We start from the raw sequence: 13,471 nt of genomic DNA, 5'->3' as shown, positions 1-13,471 counted from the left end.
AAAGGGCGTCAGCGTCCGTGTGTTTGCGACCGGATCTGTAAATAACGCGGATGTCGTACTCCTGAAGTTTGAGGGCCCAGCGAGCAAGTCGTCCAGACGGGTCCTTAAGAGTGGATAGCCAACAAAGGGCGTGGTGGTCAGTGACTACGTCAAATGCGTGACCATACAGGTAAGGGCGAAATTTTCCAAGGGCCCAAATAATCGCTAAACACTCTTTCTCGGTAACCGAGTAGTTAGCCTCGGCTTTCGTCAGAGTTCGGCTCGCGTAGGCGACGACATATTCGTGAAACCCTGCTTTTCGTTGCGCGAGCACAGCGCCAAGTCCGACGCCGCTGGCATCAGTGTGAACCTCCGTAGGACCGGCAGGATCGAAGTGGCGGAGGATGGGCAGCGAAGTTAACAGACGGCGTAATTTGGCGAAGGCGTCGTCGCAGGCTGGTAACCAAGCGGAAAGGTCCTTGTCGCTGCTAAGGAGGTCCGTCAGGGGCGCACATATGGAGGCGAAATTTCGAATGAAGCGTCTGAAGTACGATGATAAGCCGACAAAGCTTCGGAGCTCCTTTACGTTCTTCGGTTTCAGAAAATCGGCGACTGCGCGAAGCTTGGTGGGGTCTGGAAGGATGCCATCCCGTGATACGACGTGTCCAAGAATGGTGAGCTATCGGGCGCCGAAACGACACTTCTTTAGGTTGAGTTGGAGTCCTGCGTCAGTGAGGCATGTGAGAACGCGCTCGAGACGACTTAAATGGGTGTTGAAATCAGCGGAGAAGACAACTATGTCGTCGAGGTAGCATAGACATGTGTTCCACTTGAGGCCTCGTAAAATAGTGTCCATCATCCTCTCAAATGTGGCTGGAGCATTACATAGGCCAAAAGGCATGACAGTAAATTCGTATAATCCGTCAGGTGCGACAAATGCTGTTTTCGGTCGATCAGACGCTTCCATGGGAACTTGCCAATATCCAGAGCGTAAGTCCAGCGAAGAAAAGTATTCCGCTCCCTGCAGATAGTCGAGGGCGTCGTCGATTCGCGGTAACGGGTAAACGTCCTTCCGGGTGATCTTGTTTAAACGTCGGTAGTCGACACAGAAGCGAATGGAGCCATCCTTCTTAACAAGAACGACCGGTTGTTGCATCCAACGCTTTACGGCGTTGCATCGAACGCGCTGTGGCGTTGCGCCCAACGCACGGTGGCGTTGCACCGAACGCGCTGCGGCGTTCCATCGGACCATGCGTGCGTGCAAGTGTGTGCCGCGATTGTGATTGGTGGACTTGAGTGTTTGTTCTGTGTATGTGCCTGTTGGTGATTGGATGTGTGCATTCACGTATACTTGGATAGGGGGGCTTTTGCTATCTGTGTGTCAGTGTTACCACGGAACCGATGGAATAAAGACGTTCCACGAGTACGTCTCTTGGTGTGAAGTTACAACAAACTAGCCACGAGGATGGGATACGGCAAGATACCCTGAAGATGGCTTCATCGAGTGCTACACTTGGCAAGCTGCCGGAGTTCGACCCGGACAACGGGGACTTCGAGGTCTACCTCGAGCGTCTCGAGTGCTTCATCGCCGCCAACGACATTGCAGAAGAAAAGAAACTGCAGGTCTTCTTGACTACGATCGGCGAAAAGGCTTACGGGACGCTAAGGAGCTTGCTTCTTCCAAAGACGCCAACGAAAGTAACATTCGAGGTTGCCGTTGATGCACTTAAAAAGCACTATGCTCGGAAAAGTTCCGTGGTGACGGAAAGGTATCGCTTCCACCAACGAAAACAAGAGAAGCATGAAAGCGTGGCGGACTTCATCGTGGGTCTGAAGAAATTGGCGGCGACGTGTGCGTTTGGCACATTTCTAGAGGAAGCTCTGCGGGACCGACTGATCGCCGGCCTTCAAACAGACCCTGTGCGCTGCCGACTGCTAGCCACGCCAGACACTGAGCTGACTTGGGAACGCACCTGCAACATCGCTGTGGCTATGGAAGCAGCTACGAAAGACACTCAGCAGATGGCCTCTACGAAGAGCGAAGGCATCGCAGCGAGCGTGGCCGACTTGCACTGGCAAGGACAAGCAAAAGGACGGCGTCCACAAGCAAGGGCTGGCAAGAACGCGAAGAATTGTGCGTTCACAAAGACTGAAAAGACCATGCAGCATGGAACTAAAGCTTCTTGTCATCGCTGTACGGGTCACCATGCGCCAGTAAGTTGCCCATTTGTTAACAGTACTTGTTACAAATGTCAGAAAAAAGGGCACATAGCTAAAATGTGTATAACCAAACTCGTTAAGCAGCTAGATTGTGATGTCGCCGGAAATGAGTTACTTACGCTGTGTCACACTGATAAAAGTTCAGGAACGCCGGCTATTACAGTTACGTTTGAGATAAATGGAAAGGAAGTTTGCATGGAGTTGGATACAGGTGCTGCTGTGTCGGTTATGTCCGAATCTGAGTGCGCTAAGTTTTTTCCTTCAGCTAGCTTCAGAGAAGCTAATGTGAACTTAGTCGCCTACAATGGCACAGCTGTCGAGATCAAAGGCGTTATAGATGTTGATGTTCGATATTACGATCAATGCTATTCACCACCACTTGTCATAGCAAAGGATGCTGAAAGAGCTAGGATGCCAACATTGCTTGGTCGAAACTGGCTGCAAAAAATTAAAATCAGATGGCATGAAGTCATGTGCATGAAGAGTGTGAGAAATTCAGTTCCTGTAACGGAAATGTACAGCGAAGTGTTTGAACCAGGCTATGGCGCTATCAAAGGCTTCAAAGCCAGTATTAAGCTCAAAGAAGGTGTTACGCCGGTCTTTTGTAAGGCGCGGCCCGTGCCATATGCTCTTCGTGAGCAAGTGGAACAGAAACTGTCGAACATGGAAAAAGCAGGAGTCGTGTACAGAGTAAGGCATAGCGCTTGGGCGACGCCCCTGGTCATTTTACGGAAAAAAGATAAAGGGCTGCGTCTGTGTGGTGACTATTGTGTCACTATAAATCCGGCAATAGAAGTTGACCACTACCCTCTGCCGCTGCCAGAGGATATTTTCACGACATTGCAAGGCGGAACCGTCTTCTCGGTCATTGACCTATCTAAGGCTATCTACAGCTTGAGTTAGACGAGCTAGCACAAGTATTGCTGACGGTGAACACGCACCTGGGCCTTTTTAGGTTTCAGCGTCTCCCTTATGGTGTCGCGTGCGCGCCTGCCGTATTCCAAGCAGTAATGGATCGGATCCTGGGCGGCTTATCGGGAACCGCCTGCTACTTGGACGATGGACGATGTCGTCATATCTGGCGAGACATACGAGCAGTGCCGCGAGAGAGTCGAGCAAGTGCTCAGACGCCTAAGTAAGCACGGTTTAAAGGTCAACGCCGGAAAGTGCAAGTTCTTTCAGGAGAAAGTAACTTACTTGGGTCACCAAATTGATAAAAATGGCCTGCATCCTACTAGGCATAAGGTCATGGCTATAAAAAACGCACCCAAGCCAGTCAATGTGACACAACTGAAAGCCTTTCTGGGTTTGGGAAATTTTTATTCCAGATTCCTGCCAAATTTGGCAATGGTTTTAGAACCTTTACATGAGTTGCTACGCAAAGAGACCAAATGGCACTGGTCACGTCACTGTGACGATGCATTCAATAAGTACAAAGCGTTGTTGACCAATGACAGTGTTCTTCAGTTGTATGATGTTCGCGAAGACATTCAAATCACATGTGATGCGTCGGATTATGGCGTTGGAGCGGTATTGTCGCACGTTGAGAATGACGTCGAGAAGCCGATAGCGTTTGCCTAAAGGTCTCTCACCGCGTCAGAACGCAATTACGGGCACATTGAAAAAGAAGCGCTGAGCATTGTCTTTGCGGTAAAAAAGTTCCACAAATACCTGTATGGAAAGGCGTTTAAGGTAGTAGCAGACCATCAGCCCCTGACAGTGCTGTTTGACCCAAAGAGGCAGGGAAGCGCTGTGGCTACCGCGAGAGTGCATAGATGGCTGAGCTTCTTGGCTAACTATCGATACATAATAGTGCATAAACCGGGGACAGCGATTGCTAATGCCGATGCGTTGTCCCGCCTGCCGCTATCTGACACTGAAGAGCTGGCTGAAGAAATTTTTTACTTTTCCACTCTCACTGACTTGGCGCTCACAGCTAAAGATATTGAACGCGCAACAAACTGTGACAGGCTCCTAACGAGCGTTCGAAACAAGATCTGGCACGGTTGGCCAAAAAGCGTTCCAAATGAGCTACAGCCATTTTGGGTTCGTCGGTTGGATCTTGCAGTTGATAATGGCTGCATTGTTTGGACCAACAGGGTCGTAGTACCAGAAAGTTTTCAAGCCCAGGTTCTAGCTATTTTGCACGAGCAGCATTTGGGGATCACCAAAATGAAAGCAGTGGCACGTTCAATGGTGTGGTGGTCAGGCATAGATAATGCTCTAGAACAAGTGGTACGCCGATGTAAAACATGCCAATCTGTACTCCCTTCGACGCAGCCAGCACCCTTGTGTCAATGGCGAGTAAGCGATGTCCCATGGGAAAGAGTAAATTTAGATTTTGCAGCTAAGGAAGGGCATATGTTCTTGATTGCTGTGGATGCATATTCCAAATGGCTTGAAGTGAAATCATGCATTCAACAACAGCTACAAAAACTGTGGAAGCTGTACGTTCTCTGTTTGCGTCGCATGGGCTTCCAACTGAGGTGGTTACCGACAACGGCCCTCAATTCACTGCTGCTGAATTTGTGGCCTTCTTAAAAGCGAACGGTGTAAAACACACGCTCACGCCTCCGTACCACCCACAGTCAAATGGTGCGGTCGAACGAGCAGTACAAACTACGAAGAAATCACTTCTTAAGCAGCTTCTAGACGATGAAGGGAAAGGAAAAAGCCGATCGCTGCAGCATAGAATCGACAACTTTTTGTTCTCCTACCGCACGACGCCCCATACCTTCATGGGGAAAAAACCCGCCGAGCTCTTTCTCCGACGCAAACTGAGGACTCGGCTAACATTGCTACAACCAAATGTTAGGAGTGAACTGTCAGACAAAGCGGAAAGAGTGAAATTGTCTGCAGATAAGCGACGGGGTGTACCGCGGTCCTTTTCTGTCGGTGATGCTGTTTTGGTGTGCTCAGTGCGAGGTGAGGTTATTAAATGGTTGCCAGGAAAAGTGACACGAGTGAAATCGCCGTGCACGTATTTGGTCCGTGTCGGAGGCCGTGTGCGATACGTGCATGCCGATCATTTGCAAAGGTCGTTTCTGGAAACAGACGGGAACTGTGAGCCTAGTGAAATTGATTTGCCGCATGCTGCGGAAGTGCTTGTGCCCAGTTCATCAGAGCCACCGGACACCCAGCTGGCACCGGAACAAGAACAAGGATCACCCCACCCTGACTGTTCCCCACCGATCACCGTTAGAAGCAGCGGCCGAAGTCGACGACCCCCAGACCGTTGGGGTTATAGCCACCCATAAATAGGAGGGAAGGAGTGTTGCAGCCAACGCTTTACGGCGTTGCATCGAACGCGCTGTGGCGTTGCGCCCAACGCACGGTGGCGTTGCACCGAACGCGCTGCGGCGTTGCATCGGACCATGCGCGCGTGCAAGTGTGTGCCGCGATTGTGATTGGTGGACTTGAGTGTTTGTTTTGTGTATGTGGCGTGATTGGATGCGTGCATTCACGTATACTTGGATAGGGGGGCTTTTGCTATCTGTGTGTCAGAGTGTTACCACGGAACCGATGGAGTAAAGACGTTCCACGAGTACGTCTCTTGGTGTGAAGTTACAACACCGGTGATGCCCAAGGACTATTGGAAGGCTGTACAATACCTCGCTGGAGCATGTCAGCAACCTGATCGTCAATAACACGGCGCTCCGACGCCGAGACTCGATAGGGACGTTGCCGTAGAGGCGCATAGCTTCAGGTGTCAATGGTGTGAGAAATGGTCGATGTGCGACCGAGATTAGAAGCATTGCTGTCAAAAGAAGCGCGGAACTTCTGCAGTAGGGTGATCAGTTGGCTTCGTTCTGAAGAAGACGTTGCGGCATCGATTGAGCGATGGACAGCGTCGAGGAGTTGCTGATCAACGGCAGGGTCAGAAGTGAGTGCGCTGAGGTCCGTAGAAAGTGAAGTAGGCGGAGCGTGAAAAATGTGAACGGTGTCGATCGGCTGTACGCGACCGAGGCATTCACCATGAAATAAAGGTAAGGGCCACGCCAGTGTATTGTGGACGAGCGTCTTCGTGACGCCACTGCGGAGAGTAAGGAGCGACGGGCAGTGGAGCGACGGGCGACGGCCAGTGGAGAACATTTGCCATGAATGAAGAGGTCAGAGGGCGTAAAGAGAACATCGCCATCTGAAATAGCGGCGCAGGGCACAGGCAGAAACATGGAAGAGCACGGAGGAACGGTTGTGTCGTCGGATATGGGCAGTTTATACCACAGAGGGGGGGTTTCGACAGCATCAACGGCTGGAAGTGGAGAAAGCTCGAGTTCGGCGCGACAGCAGTCAATGACGGCGTTGTTACTCGCAAGGAAGTCCCAGCCTAATATTACGTCATGGGAACACGAGGGCAGCACAACAAATTCCACGATATGAACAACTCCTTGGATGACGACTCGTGAGCTGCAGGCCGCGAGAGGTGTTATGCTTTGTGCGTTCGCCGTTCGAAGCGACAGGTCGGATAATGGCGCCAGAACTTTTCGGAGTTTGCGGCACAGCTGGGCGGAAATTACGGATACAGCGGCTCCTGTGTCAACAAGTGCCATGACGACGATACCATCGACCGACACTTCAATGACGTTGGCTGGAGAGGGGCGAGGACTTGTGCATGACGACGTGGACGCAGTTCGTGCCTCGGGAACTGCGGCCATCAGTTTTCATGCTCGGTGGGTCCGGTACGGCGACGCATCGGAGAAAGCGAGCGACGACGTGGAGATGGCGAGCATCGGGTAGGTGCGAATGAGCGAGCAGGGCGAAATGAAGTGGACGGATTGCTGGAAGGCGCCGAGGAAAACGGAGGAGCGAAAGGCGGGACTCGTCGAATGTTCGGAGAGGACGCTGTGCGACGACGGCAATAACGCGCCGCATGGCCAACACCACCACAAGCAAAACATATGGGACGGTCATCGTAGGTTCGCCATTAGTCGGAATAGACTCCAAGCTGCGGCTGCGGGGTCGGAAAAGGTGGCCGGTGTGGAATCGGCATAGGGGGCGGCGAAAAGGTCGGTGGTTGATACATAGGCGGTGGCTGGAGCGTCTGGTGAAGAGGTCGGGCAACGGCCTCTGCGTACGTGAGTGGAGCAGTGACTGGCGGCGGTTCACGGGCTGGAGGAACAGCTTGCGCGACCTGGTCTTGGATGAAGTCGCGGAGCGTAGGTGCCAAACTGCGTGGTTGGTCTGGGACGCAAGACATCAAAGAGAGTTGACGAGTGACCTCGGCGCGTATGAACTCTTGTATCTTCGATAGCAGAGGAGCGTGGTCGTCTCCGATACCAAGGCCGGCGAGGGAGTCGTCAGGCGCCGAAGGACGTCTGGTGTGAAGACGTTGCCGGCGTAACTCGTCGTAACTCTGGCATAATTCTGTGAGTTCGACGACGGAGCGAGGACTCTTCGACAGTAACATTTGGAAAGCGTCGTCCTCAATGCCCTTCATAATATGCTTGATCTTTTCCTCTTCGGACATCGACGCGTTCACCCGCTTGCAACGGTCAAGGATGTCCTCGATGTAGCTGGTGAAATTCTCACCAAGCTGTTGGGATCGAGTACGCAAGCGTTGTTCTGCGCGGAATTTTCGCACCTCGGGCCGACCGAAGACCTGGGTGAAGCTGGTCTTGAAAACCGACCACGTAGGAAGGTCAGCTTCGTGGTTTATGAACCACAGTTTGGCCACGTCCGACAGATAAAAGGAAACGTAGCTCAACTTGGAGTCGTCGTCCCATTTGTTGTGAACGCTCACTCGCTCGTACGTGGAGATCCAATCGTCCACGTCCTTGTCGTCAGTGCCCGAGAACATGGGGGGATCTCTCAGACGCAAGGAACCGGCGCAGAGCAGGGTGGGCGGTGCCGTTGGAGGAGTTGGATGAGTGTCGCCTGCGTCGTTGGGCATGATTGACGGTAGAGTGCGATTTAGAAGTTCCAGGGCGATCGAAACCGAGCAGCCTCGGTTTCGAACTTGCGAAGAGGTTTATTGGCAGAGAATGCGTGTCAACAAGCAGCGGTCGGCAGCGTTCGACCAAGCGCAGCAACCACGAGCTCACGGCGATGGCGATGCCGCTGAGGCGCAGAGCAGTGCCGCTGAGGCCACTCTTCTTCTCTACAGTGACCAGCACCAGTTGATTAACCGCGAGATTTGCGTCGCAAGAGGAAGGCAAAGCAACAGTGATGCTCACAAATTTTAGCAACGAGTATAAGCACGTAAACAAAGGCACGACAGTCGCCTACATCGAAGAAATTGTGGCAGCCACCAATGCTTTCGCCATCGCCGATTCTTCCGAACCCACACCGACGAACCAAGCTCCTCAACCAGCTTTCGACGTCAATACTAGCCTTCCGAAGCATAAACAAGAACAGCTCAAAACCCTGCTCTTGAAATACAGGGACTGCTTTTCGTCATCGTCAAGAATCCGCCAGACCCCAGTCGCAAAACATCGCATCTTAACAGAGGAAAATGCAGGCCACTGCGCCAGAGCTCGTACAGTTTCGACGCGAGAACGCGAATCCATAAAGGAACAAGTCGACGAAATGCTACGCGACGACATCATCCAGCCGTCGAAGAGTCCATGGGCGTCACCCGTGGTGTTAGTGAAGAAGGACGGAACCCTACGCTGCTGCGTCGATTATCGCCGCCTGAACAAAATCACGAAGAAGGACGTCTACCCTCTCCCACGGAGAGACGACACCCTGGACCGACTCTACAACGCGAGGTACTTTTCGTCGATGGACCTCAAGACTGGCTATTGGCAAATCGAAGTCGACGAGAGAGACCGAGAGAAGACTGCCTTTGTAACACCAGACGGCCTCTTCGAGTTCAAGGTTACGCCCTTTGGTCTTTACCCAGCACCTCCACCAGATGTCACGTGGTCGTGACGTCGACGAAGACAACAGTCAGCACTTCCGAGATGAAACTGTTTATTTGGTCGAACTTGTGGCCGAGAAACTGAAAGTCAAACTACAGCAATACACTGATAGCGGCGAACAGAGCGTCGACCGTCGATCAACTCACAAGCGGTCAAGCGCGTCGGCTTTTATACAGGCGCTATCGAACTTTCCAGCAATATCGCTGGTGGCGGCGTTATCTCTAGACAAAGCTGGAACATTCGCATGCGGGGCGCAATCTTAACAAAACGATCTACTACAGTCGCGAAGCTTCTCGAACACTGCTTCGCGGACAGCGTCGAGCGTTGATAACCGTCCCTGCCGGTCAAACCCGAACACATCAAAACAAGACAAGAAGTGGGCAAGGCAATATTATGTGGAACATGCATATTTAAATTGCCAGGCAACTACTTCGGGATCCGATAAGTTAAGCTTCTCCGCTCTTCTGCACCGTTGAGCAGCATTTCCGCTCTCCTTCTCCATGGCTATACCACACTGGCAAACGCCAGTCAGAGGCGCTATCAAGCGGCTCCAGCGCAGTGTCAGACGGCGACTGCACAGCGAAGGCGAATAGCTGCGCGAGCGCGGGCGCCAGTACGTCTACCTCGGCTACGACGTCACTCTTCTGGAAAGCGCAGACCGGCGGCAGCAAGTCGCACGCGGCAGCGGTAGAGTGCGCGGGAGGTGCCGGCTTCGATGCGTGAGCTGTGTGACATCACTGATCATCGCGCATGCGCAGCACGGCTCTTGAGGAGCCACGCGAAACTGGCTCGGCTAGGCCAGTGTAGCTAAAGCTACAAAAAAAAAGATTGGCCGCGTATCTGCGTGCTTCGCTGCAAATGTCGTCGAAAGACGATAGTCTTGCGCCCGCCGTACTACACCAGTCCTCCTCCTCTACGAGTTGAACCGCCGCATCTGGCTCATAGCGTCGCGTTTTCAGCGCAGCCTAAGCAACATTAGGGTCATTAGAATTACTTATCTATGTATTTTCTAGTAAAGGAACACACCACCTAATGCTCACGTATTGATGTTGTGCCTCATATATGCGTAATATTTGCTTTTTGATCCACAATGTTCACAAGTTTGAACGGCCGTACCAGTTCAAGATGGCTGAGCGTTCAGCAAGTGGTTAAACTTTGGCCGGGTGGCAGAATCGAGTGACAGACAGAAAGACATAATGAACATAGGAATGCAGTTAGAGGTCCTACATTTTCGACACACCTTGGCATGCATTGCAGGGACTGCGGGTGCTCCGCGGATTTCACAGGCACCACAGTTTTATTCCGTCACAAAGACAAGACTACAAGAGAGATCTGTGAGGCCTTCCAAATCAAAAAAGAAGGACATAGATGTGTAAGCCACACGTCATTGGCACTAACAGATAAAGAACTTTCTTTTCTTGGCCACACTGATTAGCGCCTTGCAACGGTGAACAGATTGGTTATCAACTACCATGTTGTTAGGCTTTGATATTATGTGTGGCTTATAACTTAGTTATGTTTTCTGCGCAGTGACGCATGCGCGGTATTTTGTGTTATTTTCTTCTCTTCCGTTTTTCCTTGAATAAACTTTCGTTGAAAGTTAGCGCTTGTGTTGTCGTGTTCTTCTCCCTTTGTCCCCGTTGTAAGTGCGCGCTATCCTGTGACGATGAGGACAGAAAGACAGACAGACGCATCAAAACTTCTGCGTTTAAGTTCCCCAAGAAAGACTATCGTCTTTAAAAACGCCAAACACGCTCTCCGGGGGACTGAGTTTCGGAAGTTTCGCGTTTGCTCTGCGTAGCGTCTGCTGGCATGGCAGTCCAGGGACGTTGCTTCATCGAATTTCCGATAGATGGCGCGACGCGCGATGTAAATATGGCGTTACGCACGGAATTAGCTGTGTTCTGGTCTATAGGAAACCAGCGCTGGAGTTTCCGCGGTGTGGACAGTGCCGCCCTGGCGGTCAAAGCGCGCATACTCCAGCCGCTCCCGCGGACAAGAGTGGCGACCGGTTGAGGCGATGCGGGCGCGTATCGCCGAAACAAAACAAAAGGATGCTGGCGGTACTGTTGCGCATTCAAGTACCGCAATGCGTAGAAATGAGGGAGGGCTTTTCCTACTAAAACATATGAATAGGAACGGATGCGCCGTTGCATCCAGGCAGTCAGGCGAGCACAGTACGTTCTGCTCTTGCTCTCCTGTCTAGTGGCGTTGGGCTGGTTTCTAAACCGAACTGCGCGTGTCTGCTAGGTTTATTCGATAGTGAGGGCCACCAGTGGAAACCGGGGCCAACGAGCAGAATTTAATCGGTGTTTTGTCGTAAATAAAACATACATATTATGCAGCATGCGGCATATGTAACAATTTTTTCATCTGACCACCACCAAACTCCTTCTGATGCCACCGCGTGCAGTGAATATATACGATATGCAGGTAGTCTACATTATTTGCAAACAGTTAAGCAGAAGGAAAGCTGTCTGTCTACGAGATGCGTACGGGGGCACGTTCGCCGAAGCCGCTGAACTGTTATGAGAAATACGCACGCGATGGATGCCTCCGTTGAACTTCACTTGTGCTACAGACAGATTCGTTGCCACGAACAAAGCAGCGGACTACTCGAAACTTAGCTTTCTGGAGTCAGCCGATGCGGTAAAGCTTCTTTGTGCACTGGCTGCCGCGGCGAAGTGACATCGCAATTTATGCCTCGCTAGAAAAGGGTAAAATGTCTTGGATTTTTACTCGTCGTTTAATTCACCTAACGTAATCATATGCAGCTTTTCTGGACACCAGCGGCCTAGTTCGCGTGAACGACACCACGTGGCGTATCGACCTTAAAGAATTCAAAAGTCCCGCCATGACGTATGCAGTGACGCGGCACTAAATAAAAGAGAATCAAAAGAAACAGTACACACGCCCCGAGACTGTCGCTTCACCTCGGTGCGCAGAAGAGAGAGCGCTGTTTGTCGGCGATATCTCGACGGCGACGACTGGCAATGAATTGGCACTTTTTCTAGACGTGCCATGCCAAATGTCTGGCCATTATAGACGCGCCCCCGATGCATGAAGAGAATCGTGTTTTTATTTGTTTGTTTAGTTTCTTGTGCTGCCGTACCGTTGGGATATTGGAGCAGCATGCTGCTTTCCGAGTTTCTTTTTTCATCTAGCGGGAACCATTATATTTGGGTACGAACAGGATATTGTGGTTGCATATTAATCGAAATTCCTTTGGTGTACCACTTAGGTGTTGCTAGTTTACTCCTTGCGTTACCTCACATTAGAACTGGATAAGTTTGAGAACGCTAGGAATGAGAGTAAAAAAGGAAGTTAAAGATAACTTTTATTTGTTTTCATTTAGTTCTTATCGAAATGTGGCTGCCACCGCAAGCTTGGCGCCGTCTAAGCGGGTGTGCGAATATGATACAGTCGTTGAAAGATGATCTTGTACACCAGAAAATGTGAACTTTGTTTTTTTTTTTGTTAGGAATGAACGTATAGTAGAACATATACGACCGACGTGTTGTGTAATAATCTCTAGATCTGCCGTCTATCCCGCCTAAAAAAGGCACTTATCTATCCTAATTGCATTTCTTCTTTCTTTTTCTTTCTTTTTTTTTCTTTTTTTCTCATGGTCGACTGACTCATATGCTGGAGGTGATTGTCTTGAATCCTGTTGGCGCAGATACACCAATAGGTTACTCTAATGGGTTGTAAGTTCTCCTGAAGCTCTCCTTTCATGTTGTGTAGGCGCAGTCTCTTTCAACTTTGCACTACAGCAAGCACAAAGTCGATCATGAATCACCTACTGGTCCAATCGTCCACTTTGATCAGCACAAAGAAATTCAGAAGAGCGAATTTTGGCGTTTTTGCGCTGACAACAACGATTGTTAATGCAAAATAATATAGTAACTATTCCTACAATCTCTCAAAATCACTTCTTTTCTGTATCACTCTTGATGTAGAATACAAAATGCATTTGACTTGCTCAACAACGGGTCAAAGACACATAAGAGAAAAGCGAACCCTTCAATTCCCCCTTCTTTCGTTCACTCAGCATATGAAAATTTCTTCAGTTGTGAACGGAGCTCCTTCTGTTGCCTCGAAGATGTGCAGGCGTTCCAAAGGAAATCTTAAACCTTTCTTTCCAGGAGGTTCCCTTAAGAGAACAAAGGTGTTTATGCGCACAGGAAGTTCGATTAGTAGTTTTTCGCTCGTAGCAATGACTGAAAAATACCAGTCTTCAGCCAGATAAAGCCTAGCGAAATCCGCTTTTTCCCTTAATATCTACTGCTTTTCAAGCAGTAGTCTTCTTCCTCTGAAAGCCCAACGGAAAATGACCCATCTCGAATAGAATGATTACAGCTCCGCTCGAGGGTCTTCAAAACCGGAGCTTCTTTTTGTACTTCATGATGCAA

General features: G+C 50.5%; 1 protein-coding gene across 1 annotated transcript; it reads left to right on the top strand.

Annotated features, from left to right (window-relative positions):
- Positions 1-1,470: 1,470 nt before the first annotated feature.
- On the top strand, positions 1,471-5,460 carry LOC119395581 (uncharacterized). The gene is made up of 2 exons (XM_037662559.1): positions 1,471-2,113; positions 5,315-5,460. The coding sequence occupies exons 1-2, from the start codon at positions 1,471-1,473 to the stop codon at positions 5,458-5,460; spliced, it is 789 nt and encodes a 262-aa protein (XP_037518487.1).
- The last annotated feature ends 8,011 nt before the right edge of the window (positions 5,461-13,471 follow it).

Source organism: Rhipicephalus sanguineus, chromosome 6 (assembly GCF_013339695.2).
Source record: "Rhipicephalus sanguineus isolate Rsan-2018 chromosome 6, BIME_Rsan_1.4, whole genome shotgun sequence".
NCBI lineage: Eukaryota > Metazoa > Arthropoda > Arachnida > Ixodida > Ixodidae > Rhipicephalus > Rhipicephalus sanguineus.
This window is presented reverse-complemented; position numbering and strand designations above follow the sequence as displayed.